The sequence below is a fragment of the Asterias amurensis genome, chromosome 3, assembly GCF_032118995.1.
Source record: "Asterias amurensis chromosome 3, ASM3211899v1".
Lineage (NCBI taxonomy): Eukaryota > Metazoa > Echinodermata > Asteroidea > Forcipulatida > Asteriidae > Asterias > Asterias amurensis.
Window position 1 is genome coordinate 27,452,783 of NC_092650.1, and position 24,153 is coordinate 27,476,935.

At 37.7% G+C, this 24,153-nt stretch overlaps 2 protein-coding genes across 2 annotated transcripts in view; both read left to right on the forward strand.

Annotated features, from left to right (window-relative positions):
- The first annotated feature begins 479 nt into the window (after positions 1–479).
- Positions 480–7,580, forward strand: LOC139935396 (uncharacterized). The gene is made up of 5 exons (XM_071929961.1): positions 480–617; positions 1,826–1,915; positions 2,133–2,291; positions 2,452–2,598; positions 2,804–7,580. The coding sequence occupies exons 1-5, from the start codon at positions 600–602 to the stop codon at positions 5,159–5,161; spliced, it is 2,772 nt and encodes a 923-aa protein (XP_071786062.1). The 5' UTR covers positions 480–599; the 3' UTR covers positions 5,162–7,580.
- Positions 7,581–9,152: 1,572 nt separating this feature from the next.
- The window catches only part of LOC139934534 (uncharacterized), a 35,851-nt gene continuing 20,850 nt past the window's right edge, over positions 9,153–24,153 (forward strand). The window contains exons 1-5 of the mRNA XM_071928790.1: positions 9,153–9,728; positions 10,670–10,877; positions 16,229–16,302; positions 19,287–19,358; positions 22,247–22,313. Of these exons, the coding sequence (XP_071784891.1) occupies positions 9,231–9,728; positions 10,670–10,877; positions 16,229–16,302; positions 19,287–19,358; positions 22,247–22,313 (919 nt within the window). The 5' untranslated portion in view covers positions 9,153–9,230. The remainder of the gene's footprint in view (positions 9,729–10,669; positions 10,878–16,228; positions 16,303–19,286; positions 19,359–22,246; positions 22,314–24,153) is intronic.

Consider the following 24,153-nt stretch of genomic DNA (forward strand, 5'->3'; position numbering starts at 1 on the left):
AGAAAAAGATAGTCTGATCCTTTCGTGACGTGAGCATTAGACCTGCCATTTTAACTGCTGTATACAGGGTACCTGACACAAATCACCACAGCATGATAAAGGTCTCTTTCTATTGCAACGTCACGGCCCGAGTTTTGTTACACACACATTCAAAAATGGTGTTGAATTTGTTTGAACGGGACGATTTTATGTTGAATTTGTACAACGATTTGTACACATTATCTGTTAACATGATTCTGCCGTCCATCGTGTGACTATGGAAGGGTCTTTATAGCGTCATCAATGGATCGGGCATACAAACCACCCACGGCGTGCGCGTTTCATCAATAAATAAACGCGCGCCCATTTTGAATTGTTACGTGTAGTTTGCACGTGTCATATTCTATGCTTTGTGACGGTTTACTCGAAAGCCAAGCAACAACCAGCACCAACAGTAAACTACAAACAAACCTAAAAAAGAACGTTACAGTTCTTATCTTGTGAGCGAATAGCGAGCATCGATTGCGAATCTTTCTTGATAAATTAAGTTCGAAGCAGTTTATTTCAGCGATTTATATTTTTCTCTGTGTGAGAGAAACTTCACCCTTACATCGGTGATAATGTCCAGCCCCAAACCGGTAAGTTACACATTTTCGTCAACTCTTTGAAGGAAGTAATAGACACACAAAATTTCTAAGTTTGTTTTCCGCTTATTTATGGTGATAGGACGCAAACATTGAATGCTAATTTTTAAGCGTAACAATATTCCTATCAATGTTTTAGTTTTATTTATAAAATAATCCAAAGCATAACAAAGAAGGCTTTGTTCTGCGCATGTGGGCTGTGTTTCTATGCCATCACGTTGTTAAGTTTAGTTTGAATACATAGCGTATGCCTTGACCATCACGTCGTATCTGTAAGTTTATATGGGCGATTTATCAATGTTTTGAATATCACTTTGAATTGTTCAACTAGCTGGGCTAGATAGTTTTTGTTGTCAAGTTATTAGTCAACATAATAACCCCATCAGGGTCTATGTACTCTTTGTAGGACCAAAAAACACAATGTCCACAGAATACATTAAACTTACACAGTTTGAAGATAATGATAGTAGAAATCGTACCTGAAAATATTTCTTGCTGAGGTGCTGTAGTTGTGGAGAAACTAGTAAACAGTGTATTGAAATAATTTTCGTCTCAGTGACCATGAGACGAAAATCATTTTGGCATGTAAAACTTATTTTCATGACCTTGTTTTACTCATTTCTCACAAACTACAGTACCTCCGCATACGCTTTCTTTTATCGTTATCATCAAACGGTGTGGATGTGAGTTTAATGTTAATCTGTGGAAACTGTGTTTTGCATGGATGGATCACCAAAAAAAATATTATCAAGCGGTTAACAATGGTGAAGCAATATCGGCATTGTGTTGGTTTTCGGATCCGACTAAAGTTTGCCCTAGTTCGGCATAACCACATTGTTTTACGTTGGTGATTAATATTATGGTTATTATATGGAAAAGTTGAGTTATTTTGGTATTTGTAGCAGGTACGTTGGTTTTAGGTTTGTGGTCTTGATGTTGGCACGTTGGCAAATGATGTTTGATGTCAGCACATAGGCCAAGTTTGATAAAGCCGGTATGCACAACAACGTGATAAGCACAGAAAGTCAAAGGTACAAGGTTTTGTTGTTGTGACTGATGCCCAATTCAAAGAAATGTGTCAAGCAGTGTTTTATGCTTAGCAGCTGTATGAAATTGGAACATGGTCAGTAACCATATTATTCAGTAGCAACTCGTTCACCCACATGAGACAGTAAGCATCAAAATGTCGTGTTTTCTTGCAGAAATCCGGTTCTAGCCAAGGCTTACGTGCATGGCTGCGGGAATACGTGCGGCCTTTGGCTGATTCACGTGTATCCCATACGAAAGTACAGGTAGGCTTATTAAATGAGCTGTTCAACAATAATTGCAAGCCCAAAATATAGATATCAATTGCTCCTGTTTTCGACCTTAAGTTGTACCAACAAGAAAAGTACCTTATTTAAATTTGTTATCAAAGAATTCAATTGTTATGTTAAGATTCGTCCGTGCGAAAAAAAGTGGTATTATCAACGGTTGTATTTGTTTATATGGCATGTTTAATATTTTCAGGTGCTTTCTAAGCCAACGAGAGATCCGTGGCCAATTCAATCTGTTCAGAAAAGAAACATCCAATCTCCATGGAAACGCATCCCTGATATCAGAGGTGAAGTCAAGGGCAACGCCACGAAGCTTGAGACCTTTGAACTTTCCAAACAAAATGGAGCGAAGGTAAGTGGCGAAAATATGATAGATTTTAATAATGAACTTAATGAATTCATTCTGCTTTCCAGTCACTTCTGCTCCTCTTGCCTAATCTACATAACAAATAAATAAAAAATGACGAGAAAATATTGCAGTTAATGTTTTTTTTTCTATGTTTTCCAAGCAGGAAACATCTAATGCTCCAGTCTGCTCTGGTACATCGTCAAGGAATTCTCGCTCATTTCGTCGTGCGTTACTTGGCAGCAGAGGCAACCGACGTACGGCCAAAGTAGCACCTCTTCCTATCGACAATTCTGAACAAAACGGAACACTAGTAAGTCTTAAACAAACTATAATTGATTGGGAAATATCTTGTGTTATTGGATTAGATTAGAGTTAGAATTATTTCATTGTCCGCATATTTATACAGAATTTTAGCTTTCATCCATTGCGGAAATTATAAGAATAAACAAAATTAGTATTGATATTGTGCATTGTATAACTGATGATCTCTTTTTATTTTCCTTTGTACTGAACAGAAAACATCCAATGCTCCAACATTTTCAGGGAAACTACCCAAGGAATTTGGGTCATTACTTCCGAGATTTCCAACGAAAAACCAGAGTACGGGAAGATCAACCCCTACTCCAGTCAGTGCGAGCAAGTACTGCATGAGCAATGACGACTTGGCACAGAAACGAATCACTCGGGATCTTATCCTGTGTGACCTTCATGAGGAAACAATACTCAAGAAACCCACCGAAATTCCTCTGTTTGAAATTGTTGGTAATGGTTTGTTGCCAGGTAAAAATGAGGCGGGAAAACGTCAGGAAAAGAAGCTGCTAGGTAAGAAATTTGAAGCAGCAAAACGCTCTAGAGGTCTTAAGAACCAGATTAATAAGGGAGGAAGGAGAGGCACAGGTCAAAACGAAAGGAGCAACATCTCACTTGACCATGGTGACAATAAAACGCTCACTTCTCCTGGATTTCTTCTGCATTCTAAACCGCGAAGAAGAGCTGCATCGCCCAGCCGTAGAGGGCGACATGTACAAGATGTAGACTCCATTCAGCCGGAGCCTCCTCCATACAGCTGGACAAGTAAGTCCTCGATGTACGACATCTGGGAGGGAACTAAAGAACGTGAAGGCGGGAATCAACTTGTAGATGGGGACAGCGAAGACGGTCTCACATATTCATGGATGGGGCAAGAAGTATGGAGTGCTGAATCATTTGGGTGTGTTGGTAGATCTCTCACCATGAAACCAAAGTGGTTTGCAGATTTTAAAAACACCAGATATGCGTCTAAGATGTATAAACCCAAGACTCGCCGAGGTCGTGCAGCAAATGAGGCCACTGGTAATGAAAACTTCGACTTCTTGAGTCATGATAAATGCAATGACAAAATAGACACTGTACGCGGGGCACCAGCGATAGCACAACATCAGCCATTAAGAGATCTTAAAGTCGGTTCTGGAACCGAGGACTTTGACATCTGGAGAAATAATTTCGAAGAAAACAAGACTCCTGAAGAAGTTATTCTCGAAGAAGAAGAGGACAGTATACAATATTTTGTCGGCTCCCCATGTCAGTCCCTAGTGTTCGATACTTGCGGTGGTGATAGATATGAGGAGAACACAATACCTGAAACAGTAGACCGAGAAGAAAGTCTCAAACCATTGTCAGAACATAAAGATCAAGAAACCATAGCTGGTAAACCATTAGATCTTGTTAATCAATCTGACATTGTAAACCAAGCATGGTTCATCGACCACAACAGCAAGAATGACGAGACCAACATGATGGCTCGACCGAAGACTAACCGCGGTCGAGTTGTGAAAGGAAGTGTTAATAAGAACAGTCCAGCCAAAGAGTTAGAAATCTTGACTCGTGAAAAATGCGATGGCCACAAAAATAATGGTCCTCATGGCGGAATCGAAGTACAAAGATTATTTTTAAGAGACCAAAAGAAGCAATTAAATGTCGACATCTGGAAAAACGATGTTGAAGATGGTGAGGATGAGGCTCTCGGAAAGTTTGTTTGGGGAGCAAATGACGCAACGTCTTCAGTCCTCGGAAACGGTGACCAGGTTTCAAAGTTCGACTCAGAAGAGTCAATGACTGATGTAAATACCTGCGAAGAAGAAGATGATGTGCATGACATTTATTTTGATGAATGTCAAAAAGAGGAGGAAGAAGAACAGGAGCTGACAATAACAGAACTGGAGAAGTTAAATGAGAACCAGAAGGAGCAGTGGGAGCTGGCTGCTCTTGGCGAATGGTCTCTGATCTGCCACGATGATGAGGATGACGAAGAATCAACCAATCGTTACTTCATGATCAATGATGAACTGCAGAAAGAGCAAGAGGTGGGAGAACATCTGATGAAGAGTATCATCTGCGAGTTTCAAGAACTTCAAGTCATCAAAGATTTCCAAAAGATGCTGACCGTACCCGGATGCCCAAAGGGGCAAGTTGGAAGAGCTCTGGGTCATTATGCTCGTATCTGCCATGGTCCAGTTCCACTCACCATATCAGGACAATCAAAAGCAGAGGCGGTTGCATCTCTCTCAGTCAACCTTCGTCATCGAACCAAACACTTCCACCAGGATCAACTGTTTAGTTTCAAAGAGTTTGCCAGTGTATTGGAAGAGCTAGACACCCTAAGGGACAGACAAGACAGTGTGGAGGATTCCCTGAAAAGAAATCTAAGAAAAGAGGAGGCAAGAAGGAGGAAGGTCCAAGCGTCTTATAGAAGAAGACAGATACCACGATGGGCACCAAGTGGAAAGCTGTTTCAATGGGAGATAGACATGACACTTATGGAAACGTACTACTTTGACGCGGGAAAGATCAAGTCAAGCTGTCGTATTGATGTAATGTCATGCATTTTAGAATGAAGTTCTTACGATGAAACATAGGTGCTGAATGAGAGAGGAGAGATTGTTAACACGCACGAAACAAAAACATAATACTGCGCAGTCATTGAATGTTTGCTAATATGTCACCAAGGTTTTGGCAATGTTTAGATAATACGGTTTCCACTTTTAGTGGAGAATTGAAAACCTGTGTTAGAAATTTTCACTTACAAAATACTAACATAATTTATGACAGATAAAAACAGGGTGTCAAAACTCGAAACAGGGTGTCCACAAGACAAATCATCATCTGGCCAAATGATGATGGGTACAAGGTGTGGCACAGATTACCCTAAAACTGTGCTAACAAAAAGTGGGATTTGAAACTTTACATGGTGGAAATACAATCAATATTGAGGCTTTTAAATACACCAGATTCTCTCTCTCTCTCTATTGGCTATGTTGTGGTGGTATAAGAGCGGGTTGTTAACAACTCAACATAATATGCAATGCTAAAAAAACAATAGTTGGTGAAACATAAATTTCAAGAGAATGTTGCAACACGCACCATCATCATCAGATAAAAAAGTAGTACTAATTAGAAACAACGAAGAACAACTTCTCGCGATTATTTTGCAAATGGATTCTCAATCAAGTATGTTTTTATGATACATATTCGGTACATATACTTTAAAGGCAGTGGACACTATTGGTAATTGTCAAAGACTAGCCTTCACAGTTGGTGTATCTCACATATGCATAAAATAACAAATCTGTGAAAATTTGAGCTCAATCGGTCGTCGAATTTGCGAGATAATAATGAAAGAAGAAAAACCCTTGTGTCACGAAGTTGTGTGCTTTCTGATGCTTGATTTCGAGACCTCAAATTCTAAACTAGAGGTCTCGAATACAAATTCGTGGAAATTACTTCTTTCTCGAGAACTACGTCACTTCAGAGGGAGCTGGTTCTCACAATGTTTTATACCATCAACCTCTCCCCGTTACTCATCACCAAGAAAGGTTTTATGATGATAATTATTTTGAGTAATTACCAATAATGTCCACTGCCTTTAAATGTTGGGAAAATGTGGGAAATGTGCTTCATTCTATAAGTTTTCCGGCCAATTTCATTTTCTATTCTAACCACTGCTCAATCAATTTCGTTTCAAATGAATGCTCAAATGAATCAGCATTCAACAGTATGTGTAATTAAATTTACCAGTCTAACTGGCCAAATCAGATATCAAATTTCGTTAGGCCGTATTGACGTAAGACTCATTCAATTTCAAAGTTGTAGTCTTGAATTGCTATAAATGAAATAATAATAATGTCTGAAACGAACCTGAATGAGAAAACAAAATGAAAACGAAATTGAAATAATTTATTAACAAGCTAGACAGAAACCCTATATAGCTCGAGTGGATTAGGAGGAAATGCGTGAATTTGGCTTGTTAGCGAAATTAAATAATATATTTTGCAGTAAAAAAATTTTTGCTGAAATGGGCCGGGAAAACCTATTATTAATTATTACTTTTCGCAGCCTTTCAAAAACATCTCTGGTGAGATAATTTCTTTATTTATAGGTTTTCTCGGTCAATTTCGGCAAATGAACAGCCAATTTAACCACCAAGCTATTCTATTTCGCGCGAAATCGAATGCTACTGAATAGGGTCATTCGATTTCGTTTTATGATTAGTCAAATGTAATGTTGCGTCATTCGATTTAACAAAATAATCATTCAATTTAAAATTCATCAAAGCAGCATTCAAATTCTCAGACGCTTCTTGAGGCGTGTGTGTCACGAAAAAGAATGACGATACGCTAAATTGAACAAAGTGCTAAAGGAATTTGACTAGACTCAAAACGAAATTGAATGACCGAATTCTGAATTTGAAACGCAGTAACAACTGAAGAGGCAAAACAGCTTTAATTCGAACGCACGAAAATGAAATTAACTGTTCATTTGCCGAATTTGACAGAGAAAACATATTATTAACTTGAAACAAAAATAAAAATAGTATTGAATGTTTTTTTTTTGTTTTTTTATGTGTTATCTTCTTACTAGTCCCGATGAACCCATTTCCTCATCCGACGGTGTTGAAGCACTCGACCATTATCATTGTTACAAACCTGTTTTATTCCAGTGGGAAAATACTAATATTGTACAATTAATTATTGTTGGCTAGGTTATTTTCTTTATCTGTCATCTTTCTACGACAAGATGGAATCAACTGTATGTACAATACATACGATTACAAACTGACTTTTGATTGTTATAACTGAGTCACTTTTGAGTTGAGTTGCTTTACTGTAATTATATTCTCGTTCAAGTAAACGTATGCAAGAGTAGAAAATAATTGTGTAAACATTAAAACAGACACATGTGTCTGTGCATTTTATAACAATATCTAAATATTGGAAAAATAATCACTTGTAAGAGTATGAAGACAAGTAGCAATGAAAAGGCATAACATAAAAGGTAATGAAAAATCCCACAAAGAGATTTAAACATTAAAAATGGCAAAGAGAAAACAGTCGTCTTCAATAAAGGTACATTAGTTTACCGCCAATTCTGTCTTGAAAACAAAAATACATGTTTGTGTACATAATTAATATAAAAATGTTTACTTTATATATCTCTTTCTCCCGGAAAGGAGCAGCACCCTTTAATCAGTTAAAGGCAGTTGACACCATTGGATTGGTCTTACCCAAAATAATTGTAAGCATAAAACCTTGGTAACAAGCAATGGGGAGCTGTTGATAATATAAAACATAGTGAGAAACGGCTCCCTCTGAAGTATAACATTAGTTTGCGAGAAAGAAATCATTTTCAACGAATTTGATGTCGAGACTTCAGAATTAGTTTTTGATGGCCAATCTCGCAATTTTGACGACCAATATATTGAGTTCAAATTTTCACAGGTTTGTTATTTTGTGCATAGTGTTGAGATACACCAAGTCAGAAGACTGGTCTTTGACACCATTATTGCCAAATGTATCCAAATGTATCCAGTGTCTTTAACAAGAAAACAATGAACGCGGGGTTAAGTTAGATCTTGTTTACAGCTGTGACCAAGCTGAAATAATCTGGTGTTTGTAGTTATATGTGTTTAATTCATACAATGCAATACATCTGCCCCAAGACAGCTATTATACAGCATTGGAGTGTGTGATTAACCAAAACAGAAGAAATCGATTTCTGTTCATAAAAATAAAATAAAAATGTACAATCAAAGCAGACGCATAAAACTGTAGCACAAACAGCCATCTCCCTGTGACTGTGGGAGAGTCTGGATCCTCTCCCGTGTTCGGGAACAAAATAATTTATTCGTTTCATTGTCGCGAATCAAATTCAATGCTTCCGCCTCTGTGAGTCTGAGGAAATTGATAAGCTTTCGCATTAAAGTTGGGCAAATTTTTTCTAACCAAGTAAGTGGAACGGTTTGGCAGTTTTGCTCCCGACTCACCTCACGACCCAGTCAGCGCCACCGGAAAGTTTATTGTTTTTTAAATACCGCCCTCGCTTGTCTTGTTCCGGTGAATAACAAGAACATAAGTCAAGGCAAAGTATAACATTACTTTACTTTCCAAGAAAAAAGAACAGCAGGTTTATTAATACACAATTGCTCTTATTGCCGTTCACTCAATTTTCATTTGTTTTATTATGTAGGCCTACGTTTGTATTGTATCAAGCAAAGTTTTCAAGAAAAGTAAAATCTTCCAAGTCAGCAATTTACGATAATGGCCAGTCGAATGCGGCAAGTTGATTATCTGAAAAGGGGTGTCAATATTTTCTTTGTAAAATAAACTGGAACAACTTTTTAATTATTACTTTCAAATGTTAAAATTAACTTTAAAATAATAGTAAACATATAGAAAGATAAAAAATGTTACTGTTTTTATGATGATATGATCAAATAATTTCACATTATGTTTCCCCTCAATATTGTATTACACCTATAAAGACGATACCACTTTAATTGCAGTTCCCGGATGATGTTCTATTATTAGCACTAAAAATAGTAATGGCGGCTTGGATCTTCGGAAAAGTTACAGATTGACAGTGATTTTTAGGCGAATTCTGGCTCGGGGAGACCAGTTCCACATCAACATGGTGTGCAAGAAGGAGGTTATTAACTGGTTTCGGGACCTCAGTGCCTGTAGGAGGATAGAATTCTTGTGTGCTTTGATGGACTGCTGTGGTCCTCTGGAGCTACGATTCTTGGGAACGTACATTGAAGAACTTGGCCGTCGTGATTACGACCGTCTTCGAGAGATGGAACTAAACGCAAACGACGTCAACTATTTATCGAAATTAATCAACATCTCAGATATAAGGATATTGGATAAAGTACTAACAAGCCTGGCGCTTATGTCTTCAAGATGTAAAGATGGTGCAAGGGTGCTTTTTAAAACTCTGAAGGATCATACGGATATCATTTTGAACAGAGCATGCCCGAGAGAGCCGTGTTCAGAGACACATGAAAAAGTGGTTTTATTGGCTGTAATGGCGCTTAATCATCCAGCTTTTACTTTCAGTGAAAAGCAGGCTTTAAGATCACAACTATCAGCATTACTGCAAGCAGTAGAGAGTAGTGTTCATTGTGAAGTGAGTTCTTGCAATAGTCAAATCCAGCTGTCAGTCAGTGTCAGAAGTCCTTTTTTAAATATTCAGAACTTTTCAATTTATTTGTAACAAAATTAGGCCTAGCTGACCCTGGCCATCATGCTGGCTGGCCATGCTGTCATGTGCTGTCGTCTGGCTTTTGGTGGGTGTCAGTTTGTGTAGTTACAATAATTGTAGCTCCAGCGAGGGAGCATTACAGTAGACCGGTTGCGCTCCATACGTCTTGTGTCCTATATAGTGCCTTTTTTAGTGGGTATTGGATGTAAACAAACACGGCATACCGCATGTAAACGTGCGTTAAAAAGACATGATTACTGTTGCAATTTTTGGCTCAAAAAGGACTAAATTCACTGAAGAATATTCCAGAGTTTGTAACATGAGACCTTACTGGTGGCTGAACAATGCCAGTAACTCATTTTTACCAAAAGGGATATCTCATTTAAGTAACTATATTATTTTATATCAAAAGAAAAAGTGGTGGCGCCATACGGAAACTTTTCCCTGCGCTCAACTATTTCTGATGAATGGTGCGATATTACGTAGCAATCATCATGCTATTGATTCGTGCAAGTTAAATTTGGAGGGATGGAACCGATAATACTTGTAGCATGATAAACTTGGGGGTTCAATTATAAGCAAACACTAATCTTGCTAAAGTTTGTTTACATTTTGTACACTATATTTAGCACATAACAAAACAGCAACTACAGTGTGTTGAGAAATGTACACAACATGCCTTCTCATTTTGTATTCTGTTTTCATTTTTGTTTGCGGGGGGGGGGGGGGGGTGGTGAGGAAAAAAATCAGGCACGCAAATCACATGAATCAATTTGCTTGCTTGAACATGGGGAGAACCCTCCTTTGCTAAAATGAAAACAGGACAGTTGTGCATAATTAAAATTGTTTTACCCTTTTTCCCAAAGGATGGCGCTGATTACACAGTGAAGGATATAATTTACGAATACAAGGAGCCAAAAAGTCAAGAAATATCTGAAGTACCTGATCAGCAAATTCTCTCTAATGAGCAAGATGCTAATGATGCGGTAGAAGACAGACAGACGGATAGTAACAATGACGCTGTCACTATCTTGGAGAATGATAAGAACTCCAGTCAAGATCAAGATAACCCAGGTATGAAGAAGGGATTTGGATTGCTTCGTCCTTCCGATGGGACATAAAGCCGTTGGTCCCATGTGTTGTATAAAGCATGTAAAAGAACCCAGTTTGCACTTATCAAAAAGAGAAGGGGTTCGCCCCGGTGTTCCTGGTTGTGGCTGCTTAATGCGTCGTAGCACCTTGTAAACCCTTATAAGGTGCTAAATAATTGGGTCTCAGAATTCATCACTGCAATAACCTATATATCTGAAAGTTTGTATATACTCGGCGCCTTGAGTACCTTGTTTGGTTGATACGTGCGCTATTAAGACTTCAATATTATTATTATTATTATTATTGGAACTGCCTCTAGCCACAGAGCTAGCTCAGTGGTTTAGTGGATATACTGTACTCTAGCAATGCAAACGTCCTCGGTTTGAATCCCACACAAACGATTTACCTGTAGATTTTTTCCTACAGAACTTGGGAAAGTACTACAATGTACTCCTGTACAGTGATATAAAATATACACATCGATTTGAGGGTAAAAACAAATTATTGTAAACGTTGTTCTTTAGAGAACTGTGGGGTCCACATCCAATGCCTTGAGTTTAACTTGTTGAGTTGTCTCATACATGCATTCAATGATTACCCATTCATAAATACCTCAGACAGTTTTGCTATTCCTTTTGGTGGAGAGTGTGTCACATGGGGGTGTTTAAACCGTTGATAATGACCAGTGTTTATAACCGGTTGTCCGCGCTAGTCTTGAGGCAGGCGCTGTCTGTGAGTTGGCCGCGCTTTGTGTGAAAGAAAATCCAGCGAATATGCACCAAGACTATACGCGCATGCGCACGAACAGAACCGGAAAACACATGCGTACGGACATCGTACATGTAAATACTGAACATACTAAACAGAGCTCAAGCACTCGGAAACAGATTAGTTTTACAGAGTTTCTTACTTTGTTACGCCTTTTAACCAAAAAGGTATGGGAATCAAAGTGTGTTGAATCGGTTTTCAACTAGTGGTTTAAACCTGCTGAGGCTTGGTTCTTGATAATTTACCTTGACTTCGTTTCGGTAAAATTATCAAGAACCAGGCCTCGTTGGGATTAAACCACTAGTTGAAAACTTTTCAACCACACATTGATTCCCTTATTGAATAACTGTTATTCGTTTTAAAAAAGATAGAGATGCCAGAACTAACAGCTTACAGTACATTGTACACTACATGTATACTACATGTACATGTAGTTAGGTTATATGATAAATGTCGGTCAGGTCCGTCAGGTCTAAAGTTGTGACAAAATCCAACAGGATGGACTTGTTTAGCCTCTCAATTAACTCGTCAGTGTAATAGTGTGTAATAGGGATCAGGAGATTTCTATTAATACTTTCAACATTTCCTCTTTATCAGAAACCACTCATAGTTTTTCATTCAGTTGTCACAAAGCATTAAAACCAATACACCATAAAGTTGGAGACAAGGTACAGTACATGTACAGTATGCTGTCTCTAGAAACTGAAGTCAATGAAGTCAAGTTGTAGAATTGCATTGTTGTATATACTCTCCTACAAGCATTGCTGTCCAGGAGAGCATGGTATTTCTATTTGTGCTCTGCTTGTGCTGTCAAGATGGGGGTATTTTCAAAGTGTTGTGAAAGAGATTGGAAGCTCTCCCTTTTCTTATAATGTCCATTAAAATACCGACATAATATGCACATTGTTAAAAAAAATAGTTGCCAGAAAACAAAAAGCAGTTCACACAAAAAGAGAAAGTAACAAGGCCTACATTGTAATTGATGTAAACACACCAGCCCATATTGTAAAACTATTATACACGTACATACATAAAAGGGCCTTCAGTAGGCCTATATCATGTTAAACATTCTCAGTGCAACTATGGGATACTTGTTTTGTGCCCTACATATAAGTACTTGTTTTGTTTTTTTTAACAACTAATTGCATCTTTTACACTGTTCATTTTAAATGTAAATCTCAGCTGTTTCATGAAGTGTAAACGGCTTAATGTACATTATACAATTGTTGCACGCTGTGGTGGGGTCCATGGCGTTTTGTACTACCGAGGGGGCAAATGGCACCCTACATGTAGGCGAGGCCGAGGGTGCCATTTCCCCCTGAGGGTGTACAAACCCATGGACCCAAATCACAGCATGCAACAATTGTTTTGTTATACCTTCTGACCTTGGTAACATTAATATTCCTCTTCTCGAAGTTCTGTTGTTATCTTTAAACATTATTACGACGGAGTACTCATTGTTTAATAAGCAGACGAACAAGAAACAATTCCTGAATGTTCCCTCGAACCCGCGGGTGTTGCGTACACAGCGCTGGAAATCGACCAACACTGGGAACGATTAAGGTGATGTACACCAGTGTACATCACTTTTCAAATTACCCCACCCTCGAGCCATGTAACATGCGTTTTTGTTGCACGTCGACGTGATTGGTTCTCGACCAATCAAACTTCACAGTTTGTTACCAAGGTATAACAAACTTTATTGTGTTTATCAATTGGGTAATGTTGATCACACAGCCTTGAATGGATTCAGGTGGTACCTAAAGGAAATATTTAGGGTCAGTTATAATGCAAAGTGTAAGTAAAGGTTGAGCTAGACAATTGAACTTTATCTCCTTAAATAATTTATACAGTATTGGACCCTGGCTTGTTGTACAATGTACTTCTTGTTTACATTTTGTACACAATGTAGTGTACAGTACAGTATTGTATACAGTTGTGTACATGTATACACATGTGTACATGTATACACATGTACTGTGTGTACATTAGTGCTGGGCGAATAGTGAAATTTTGTTATTCGGATACCGCTGGCCAACTATCCGAAATTAACCGGATATTCAAATTTCTTTTTTTTTTTTGCCGCTAGAGGGCGCTGTACGTTTGTGAATGAGATCATATGGGCGGATTGATATAAGTTTTGGACAGTGTCACTCGGTTCATTCATAAAAATGACCGGATCTAATTTAAAGATGGCGATTTGCTTTTTTCTTTTGATCGTGATTGACTCTACGTGAAGGAAAACTTTTGTAATCTTTGAACAAATTACGTCAGAAATGTCATTGTTTTAACTCTTCACGGAGGTGAGCATAGTTAAATACTTAATATATGCTGTTTTATGCTGTTTTAATAGAAGTTTCATAAGGATTCAGAGAAAACATTCATGTCAGTTGTCGCCCGACGTCCGCGGATATTCAGATATTAAAGAATATCCGGTTACTCGGTTGTAATTACAGAAATATCCGGTTTGTAAATAGGTATTCGCGCCCTATGCGGATATCCGGTTAAGAAAAAAAAGGCATTCGCGGTTACGGATAGGAAAACCTATTCGCCATTAACCGGATATTCGAATAATTCGCCCAGGCCTAGTGTACATTGAAGTAGCCCTACTGTACGCTACTCATTGATGCGTGGTCTACATGTACATAGGCCTACTAAACTGCACCAATAAAGTATCTAAACACTTACTAATGGTCAGATTTATCAGAAACTGAATTAGTATGCAACAAAATAGTTAGTTAATTCGATTCACAGTTTTCTTCTGCGCATTTTGACACCTACATTGTACATGTATTGTGTGGGCTGCATTGTTGTTTGGCGTATTTATGGGCACTTGAGTGGCTTATAAGGTCGAATTTCAAAAGTTGCAAAAGCCCCTATTCACCCAAATTCCAGAAGGGAACTAGCACAAGCATCACACACTGACAAAATCAAGACAACGTACACCAATTTGTTCTGAATTTATTGCAGTAGCTCCTCTGACTTCTAACTTCACTGCTTAAAGGTTCTCTCTGTTTTTATCTTATAAACTCAAACTGCTGACTGTAGATAGTCCTCAATACTTAGTGTGTCCTCCATCACTGTCCTGATACGTCTTCTCATACTCCCATAAAGACCTCTTTGGTCAGTTCAGCCATCGTATCGTTGCTTTGATATCTTGAAACACCTTTCCATCTCTCACCATATCAGGAAATCTGGCTTTAAACCCATATTGGTTTATGCCTTCCATCTCTGACCCCTTTGCTTTGTTACTGACAAATGTTGGTGTTCATCACAATCGAATTATCTAAAACACGACAAAGAAATTATTTTTAAAAGGTCGGCAAAAATAATGCTGATCTTATTCGTCACAGTACACCGCTCTTGCTTGAATAGAGGCTTTTGCAACTTTTGAAATTCGACCTCAAGCCATTCAAGTAGCCATAAATCCGCCAAACAACATCGAAGCGCAACAGGGGCATCAAAATATGCAGAAGATAACTGTGCATTGGATTATTTACTTAATTTTGAGGTTACACTACTTGAGGTTCCGATATATCTGACAGATTGTAATATAACTTATAATTGTTTAGATACTTTATTGGTGCAGTTCACACTTTAAGATGACGTCATGTGACCGGTGATGACATCATCATGACATCATTGCTTTAGGATTATCATTACATCATTACCTTCCATCCCTGAAAGTTTCATTGCAATTGCTCTTTAGGAACTACACATATGCAAAAAATTGCGAGTGCTGAACATGACAAATAAAAAAAATAACGATAAAAAAAAAACGCTAACGAAAACAAGAGCTGTTTCACTGCGCTCTGCTACGAAACAGCTATAAAAAAAAAAAGGTTGAAGACCCTCCATTCACTGACATTCACTGACAACACTGTGTGATTGTGAATGATTTAACACCTCACTGGATAATGGGTTCACACATTTTTTTACCACTTGTCATGTAAACAAGTTCACACTACTAATCCTATGCACATCTCATTCCCAATTAGAATACATTTATTTCATTGTCAATAATACTGACAGTTAGGAACTAGGTTGGTTCTAGTTTTAATTGAATGGGTGATACAAGCACCTGTGCACAGATTTAGCCATTCATCATGTTCATAGTGAACAGTATGTGTGCTGTCTAGATACATAATAATACATGCAGCGTCCCCCCTTAGCATTGTCCGCTGACAAAATACTTAGTACAGAATGTAGTTTGAACTGTACTTCAAAACTAAACTGTTTGATAGGGTGTGCTTCGGGTGTCATTTCCCCCCTCGGGTGTACAAAATGCCACCCCGTCACAGCGTGCCCCAATATAATGTACTTGTACATCAAATCAAATAATTGCTGTATTGTACACTGTTTAATCTGTGTCATTGTACCTTAATGCTCTTCATTTTGTAATGTGAAAATACACTGTTAGAAATTGTTAATTTCTCAAAGGCTCAAAAAGGGCTCTGTTCACGAAAGTTTTGTTTCCAGTTGTTACATGTTCTTTTTCTCCCATGGGTAGGCTTTTGGATGTACATGTAGTTTAAATTGTTACAATTTCTTGTTTTCTCATGCAGTTTTCATCTGCAATATTGAAGGAAAAGGTCTCAGGAATAGAACTTCGGACAAACGATACGAGTACAAATTCATGGTAAGTTGCAAATTGAATTTATTATAAATGAACTTTAGCGTCAATGTCATTATCCTAGTACCCTAGTAGATCAAGGTCATAGGTAACATTTATTATAATGTTCAATGTAGTAGCAAGGCATAAAAGTCAATAAATGGATGATTCACATACAGAGCGCCCTCTACATTTTTGCACCAGAGAGGCTATTTTCCCTCAAAGCGCAGGCCAAACAAAAATCACATTCGCACCTCAGCACTGTGCATATTGACCTGTTGACCTTTTTCCATTATGCACTGACTGTGAAATAATCACGAACTATAGAGGGCGCACTTAAAATGGGGCGCATTGCCACCATTGCCTCTGTCTGGATACAATTCACTGAAAACATACAAATCTGTCAATGTTCTGAATATGTTCAAATTTAAAAAATGTCCCAAATCTTGGAAACATCTTTATCTGTCATACAACGGCAAAAATACAACAAAGAGGGGATGTCCGACACTCTTAACTTGAAAACAAATGTTCCCCAATACTGAAATACGGGCAATATTAAAAGTCGGAATACGGACATTCTACAATTTAAAAGAAAAATATTAAATGCATTTTCCCACAACGGCAAAAATACAACTAGGTCCGACATTATTAGCTTGTAAAAAAATGTTCCCCAACTCGAATGCCGGCAATATTAAAACAATAAAAGTCGGAATACGGACATTCTACCTTTTAAAAGAAAAATATTAAATGCATTTTCCCACAACAGCAAACATATAACGAGGGTAGGTCCGACATTATTAGCTTGTTAAAAATGTTCCCCAATACTGGAATGCGAAAAATATTAAAAGACAGAATACGGACATTCTACCATTTAAAAGAAAAATATTAAATGCATTTTCCCACAACGGCAAAAATATAACAACGAGGGGAGGTCCGACATTCTGAATGTGTAAAAATATTTTCCCCAACTCGAATGCCGGCAATGTTAAAAGTCGGAAAACGGACATTCTACCTTTTAAAAGAAAATTATTAAATGCATTTACCCACAACGGCAAAAATATAACAACGAGTGTAGGTTCGGCATTATTAGCTTGATAAAAATGTTCCCCAATACTGGAATGCCGGGAACATTAAAAGACGGAATACAGACCTTCTACCATTTAAAAGAAAAATATTAAATGCATTGTTCCACAACGGCAAAAATATAACAACGAGGGTAGGTCCGACATTTTGAACTTGTAAAAAAATGTTCCCCAAATTGAATGCCGGCAATATTAAATGACGGACATTCTACCATTTAAAAGAAAAATATTAAATGCATTTTCCCCACAACGACAAAAATATACTGACGAGGGTAGGTCCGACCTTATTAGCTTGTAAACAAATGTTCCCCAACTCGAATGCCGGCAATATTAAATGTCGGAAGACGGACATTCTACCATTTAAAAGAAAAATATTAAATGCATTTTCCCATAACGACAAAAATATACTAACGAGGGTAGGTCCGACCTTATTAGCTTGTAAACAAATGTTCCCCAACTCGAATGCCGGCAATACTAAAAGACAGAATACGGACATTCTACCATTTAAAAGAAAAATATTAAATGCATTTTCCCACAACGGCAAAAATAAAAACAACGAGGGTAGGTCGACATTATTAGCTTGTAAAAAAAAAAAAAAAAAAACTCGAATGCCGGCACTATTAAAAGACAGAAACGGACATTCTGCCATTACAAAAAATTGTCAAAAATATAACAACAAGGGGAGGTCCGACATTCTTAACTTAAAAAAAAATGTTCCCCAACTCGAATGCCAGCAATATTATCAGTCGGAATACAGCGGCCATTTTACCTTTAAAAAAAACTGTTCATTGTCCCAGGACGGCAAAAATATAACTAGGAGGGGAGGTCGGACATTTTTAACTTGTAAAAAAATGTACCCCAACTCGAATGCCGGCATTATTAAAAGACGGAAACGGACATTCTTCAAAGTCTCAAGTGGCATTAAAGAATTCTTTTGTGTACAATTATTCAGGCCGCCTTCCCTATTATCATTGAAGGTATTCATGCTAACCCATGCGTGAAGTTATTACTAGACTTGTTGCGGGGACCTTGTTTGGCCCCGCAAAACTTGCCACTCGCAAGTACCACCGCTCGCGTGGACCCCGTTCCGTCCCCGCAAAATACCCGCGGGGGTGCGGGGGTCCCCGTACCCGCCACGCAGTTTACTCGCGGGTACCCGTTCCGAACTCGCGGGGGTTTGGAATTACTTGCGGCTGGTACTGTAGGTACAATTTGTGTTAGTACGGTACATTGAATACCCTGCACGTTGGCATGTTGTAAGCTACATGTAGCTCCTAGTCCTACTTAAACTCCATACATTCCACCAAGTTGACTAAGTCAACTATTAACATGAAATCCACAGTACATGTAGGCTACAATTTTTCATAGGCCATAGTAAATGTACATTACGTGTACATCATCAGTTTTGGTACAAACGTACCATTCCACTGATTTCACATCTTGTCAAACATTACACCCAAGTAAAGTTTCACATAATGGTAACATTTTAATTAATGAAAACAAATAACTTTAAAAACAAATTTGGAGAGGGATTTTGTGGATAGGATCAGCAATGCTGATTTGTTTCTCTTGAAAGACATTGTTTTACTTTGCCTTGATATAAAAGAACAAGTTCAGAGCAAAGCTTTCTAATTATTTTTTTTTGCATGTAAAATTAATTTGTATAGCTCCAAATGCTCCATCATGCCATTGCACATGTTGTATTGTATTGTACTTTAAAACTGTGCCAATTAGTTTTTAACTCGGGTTTATTAAGTTTCATGTAGCACGGTATTTAAATTGAAGTATCAAATTACACTAAATCACTTTGCCTGCACAAATATAATACTTAGTCAATTAGTTTGTCACAGCCATTAGTCTTTGAATGAAATTATCTTGAAAAGTCCTTCATTATCATTAATTAATAACTGACTTGTAAATTCATTACAGGTTCACTGGACTGACAACAGCATCAGCAACATCAGTAAAACCCACGGCCAGCTGCTGGACTTCCAATGCAAGGTAAATCAACTTCACCTTTAAGTTGTTGTGACAGTGTCTTTAATGGTAGACTGGTTAAAGGAGCTGGACATGTTTGGTATTTGTCAAAGACCAGTATTCTCACTTGGTGTGTCCCAACATACATTTACATCTAAGCATAAAATAAAATAAATTGTGAATATGTGGTCTCAATTGGTCAGCAAAGTTGCAGGAAAAACATGAAAGAAAAAAACACCTTTGTTGTACAATTGTGTCCATGCATATGCCTGAGAAAGGTGTCAGGTCTGACTTCTTTCTCAGACTCAAAAATTTTAGTGAGAAATTAACTCTTTCTCAAAAACTATATTATTACTTTAGTGGGAATTCATTTCTCACGATGTTTTATACTGTCAACAGCTCTCCATTGCTTGATACCAAGTCAGTTTTTATGCTGTTGAGTAATTATCAAACTGTGTCCAGAGCCTTTAAGATTGCAGCCTGCTAACACCATTCTACCATTCCAAGTATTCCCTTAGGATTTAATGCACTGTGATGAGGACTGATGACTGTCCAAGTTGTTGATAATGGTCTACTCTAGAGATTGAACATGAACATGGAAATGCTGAAAATAGAATGCAATGATTGGAAAGGTCATATTTAATGGATGTACCGTGTACAATGTACTGGAAAACAATTACTTGCTCTAATGTTTTACTTTGTGCTTTCCAGTCATTTTTGAAGAGTTGTTCCTGTTGTCTCGTTTCAGTGAACACATCTTTCATCCAATCTCTGAAAATTCATAAAACACATGTACCATGTTTACATATGTGATGTTATAAATAGATAAATTAACAAAGCAGGACAGATTGTGGTATTAAATTGTGAAGAATTAAAATGATGTGTTGGAAGGCAATCATAATAACAGGATAGCGAATAAGAATTTCTGAGAGTTTTTCTTAAAGTTTAAAAGCAAACTTGATGGTTAGCTTGAAAAACGTGCAATAAACGGAGTACGAACATACAGCTAACAGCTGTACATGTTAGGACAATGTGATAAAACGGGCTTTGCTACATCTGTTAGGTAAATATCAAACTCTTGTTGTTGGATCCATCAATCAGAATCAAGGATTCAAGTTTTTCTGAGGAAATGCTAAAGACATCACTACACATTCATCCTAATGTTTCTGTTGTCTTTAACTTTTAATGCTATTTTCACTATTTCACAGTATACAAAAAATATACAGTACGTGTGTACATATAAGTGCCTGTTTTTTCATGGGGCATCACAATGTTAGTAATGAAGGAAACATTAATTCATCACTTTTAATGTAGCCTTGCTCAAGGCAGTCGAATTATTCAGTCCGAAAAAAGACTGCTGCTGTATAAAAACCCACCCGTATTCACTGTGCGTAAAACCCACCCGTATTCACTGTGCGTAACATCGCACGACACTATCCGCATGCGGAGGCCGTCAGGCCGACAGCCTTGTAGGATCTGTGTTGAAGCCACTGACCTCATTACTATAATAAGCGAAGAGTTCCCACGGTCAGCTCATTACCATAATGCCCGCGAAAGACGAGACATGTTTACATCACACCACCACCACGGACGCTCAGTGAGCATGATAGGGTCCAAAGGTTGTGATAAGAGAAGTGCGTGATTGGACGTCAAAATGAATAATTCATTTGCCTCACATCCTGTGTTGTCTGATAGGTCTGACGAACGATATACATATTCATGAGCTGCATACTAGCATATCCTAGAGCCCCCCCAATTTCGTCCACTATTGGAATTTTTTCAATACAACACATTAAAACGGGAAGATACAGACCTGACAAGGCTGTCGGCCTGACGGCCACCGCATGCGGTTAGTGGTGTACGAGTGCGATGACTTGTGTGAACAGTATTCGTGCGATGTGACAGTGTGTATACAGGTGGGTCATTCGGTGTGATCGCACACACCATGCACAGGGTATATGGCGGGTAGGTTTACAGCTGCGTCTTTTCGGAGCGAATAATGCGACTGCCTTGAGCAAGGCTACTTTTAATGCTATTTTCACTATTTCACAGTATACAAAAAATATACAGTACGTGTGTATAAGTGCCTGTTTTTTCATGGGGCATCACAATGTTAGTAATGAAGGAAACATTAATTCATCACTTTTAATGCTATTTTCACTATTTCACAGTATACAAAAAATATACAGTACGTGTGTATAAGTGCCTGTTTTTTCATGGGGCATCACAATGTTAGTAATGAAGAAAACATTAATTCATCACTTTTAATGCTATTTTCACTATTTCACAGTATACAAAAAATATATAGTACATGTGTATAAGTGCCTGTTTTTTCATGGGGCATCACAATGTTAGTAATGAAGAAAACAATTGAATTTAACAAAGAGGGATTTTAACCAACAGGTGATGGGTTTAATGTGCCAGTACATGTACTCTACCAACTTACATGTATAGATGTATTTTGCCTTACAAATAGCAGTCTCCCTGCTGAGTGCTGATACATACATGTAATGTATGACATTTCCATTCATATTGGCCTCTTGCATCTTATTTCTCTATCATCACCTACAATGTACATGTATGATGTACATTGCTGTGTCTTGAGATGCATATGTCTTGAGATGCTTCTGTTTTGAGAAGCAATTTCTTGTAGTCTAAGGGCCATGTCACACAAGGCAATTTACGGGCAACCAGTTCCAGGCAATCTCCAAGAAGAAACGGCATTCACATTTGAATGTTCACATATTTCTCTTGTGGATCGTAAGACAATGTTTGAAAATTGACCCGTGTGCTACCAAAGTGGTCTTGTAGTATGCACTGCAGTTGGTTGCATCCAAGTTGCCTGCAAAAGTTGCCTCGTGTGGCAATGCCCTAATGCTGGTTAATTATCCTGACTTTGTTTCTCCTGACAGCTTTATAAGCTCTTCCCTGAGGAGGCTGGTGAGCAACATCAAGATGGAATCCTTCCTTATCTACCAGGTTTGTCAAATCACTACAGGTTTTTGCCCTGATGAATTTAAACTACCCGGGTTCTTAATGTATCTATTGCACTGATACATCATGTACATGGGAGTTCAACACCACCTACTCAACACCCTGGTATTCTGTCTATTGGCCTTGTTGTAAGCGGAGATCCAACAATCTTGTCTATTTTCAATATTTTATTGTTCGCCCTGATTGAATAATTATGTAGGGCTCCAACACTCTGATTTTGTAATCACAGCAGATTTTTGATACCATGGAAAAACAAATAAGTTAATAGTACATATTTGAAACTTAGTCATTTGTTTTCTTGAATTAACCATTAACAATAACCTATTCACTGTGCATGTATAGTACTTCATCAGATACATGTAGTTGTAGCTGTTCAATATGTAGCCTACTGCTAACAGACATTGAACAATTTCAATGGCTTTTGGTTTTGTCGGAATGGTTTTGATCTTCTAAATTTTCTAGGATTTGCAATTGCCAGCAAAATATCCGTTCCATTCTACTGTAGGATGTTAGAGTACAGCAACTCACTTGTATTCGTGTCCAGCGAGTACATTGTTCGGTGTAGTACAAATCCAGTATTCAGTACTCAATTTATTTAGATAGTGTCGTGACATACTGCTGCATGGATGCACTGCATTATTGAAAATGCTTTCTCCTGCTTCGTGTCCAGTGTGTTCATGAACTAAATGTAGAATGCTATAATTGGCATTACTGGAACATAGACCTCCACGTATGTACAAGGGCAAAACAATATTAATAATATTAAAAAAGTGGAATGTAAAATTTACACATTTTTCCCCAGCTTGCCAGACCTACTCTGTGTGTAATTGTGTTCTTTTGCCCTGGTCAGCAACCAATTTAGTCATCTGCTCAGAGTCCACTGTCGAGCATAGTACATAATTATCCATTAGACTTGTTTAAAAAAAATGGTCATGTACATGTAGACACTAGATTTCTCAAACCTGGCATTTCACGAAGGCCATGGCTTCCGTTGCCCCGGTCTTGGCCTTGTTGCCCCTTTCAAAGTGTCCCATAGACTTCAAAGATTTTTTACTGGGAGTAAATTTGTCAAAATGAAAGATTTACCCTTTTGACCCTACCCTCTGCAAATATTGATGAACTATTTCGATTGATATCAATCTACAATAACAAGTTCATGTTTTTATTGATTTTCTGATAATGTAATCATATTCTACATGTCAAACATGAACTTCTCAAAAGTGCTTTAGCTTCTTTGCAAATATTCATGGTACGTGCGCACCAAAACGTGTTTAGATTACATAATGAGCTGTTGGTGTAAAAATCAAACAATATCTAAGCATCAAGTTTGATAAAATATATGAGTTAGTTTTGTTGATCATAAAGGTTTAGATTCTCGATCAGGCCAATTGTTTATTAGGTTTTTTTGTGAAAACTTTTTTGTTTTTGTACTAAAATTTAAGTCTCAGAAAATATATTTTTGTTTTTTTATCGAATTCCTGCAGTAGATTTGAACAAATTAGTAGAAAGGTTGTTTGTTCTATATGCAAATCACTTATTTATTTTTTATGATGTTACGGGAAACAGTCAGGGTCACGGCAAAAGGAAACTCATTTCGGGGAAAAAAGTATGCTGTTTATTTAAGCTCGATCGTCGATACGCAGAAGAAACAAAACAAAAGCACCCGTCTAGCGCGTTAGCGCTGCTGGACTTAACGCGTGTGTCATGTAATCCTGACGTCATAATCACTTCTATAATAAATTTGACGAAAAGCACTTTTGAGAAGTTCATGTTTGACATGTAGAATATGATTACATTATCAGAAAATCAATAAAAACATGAACTT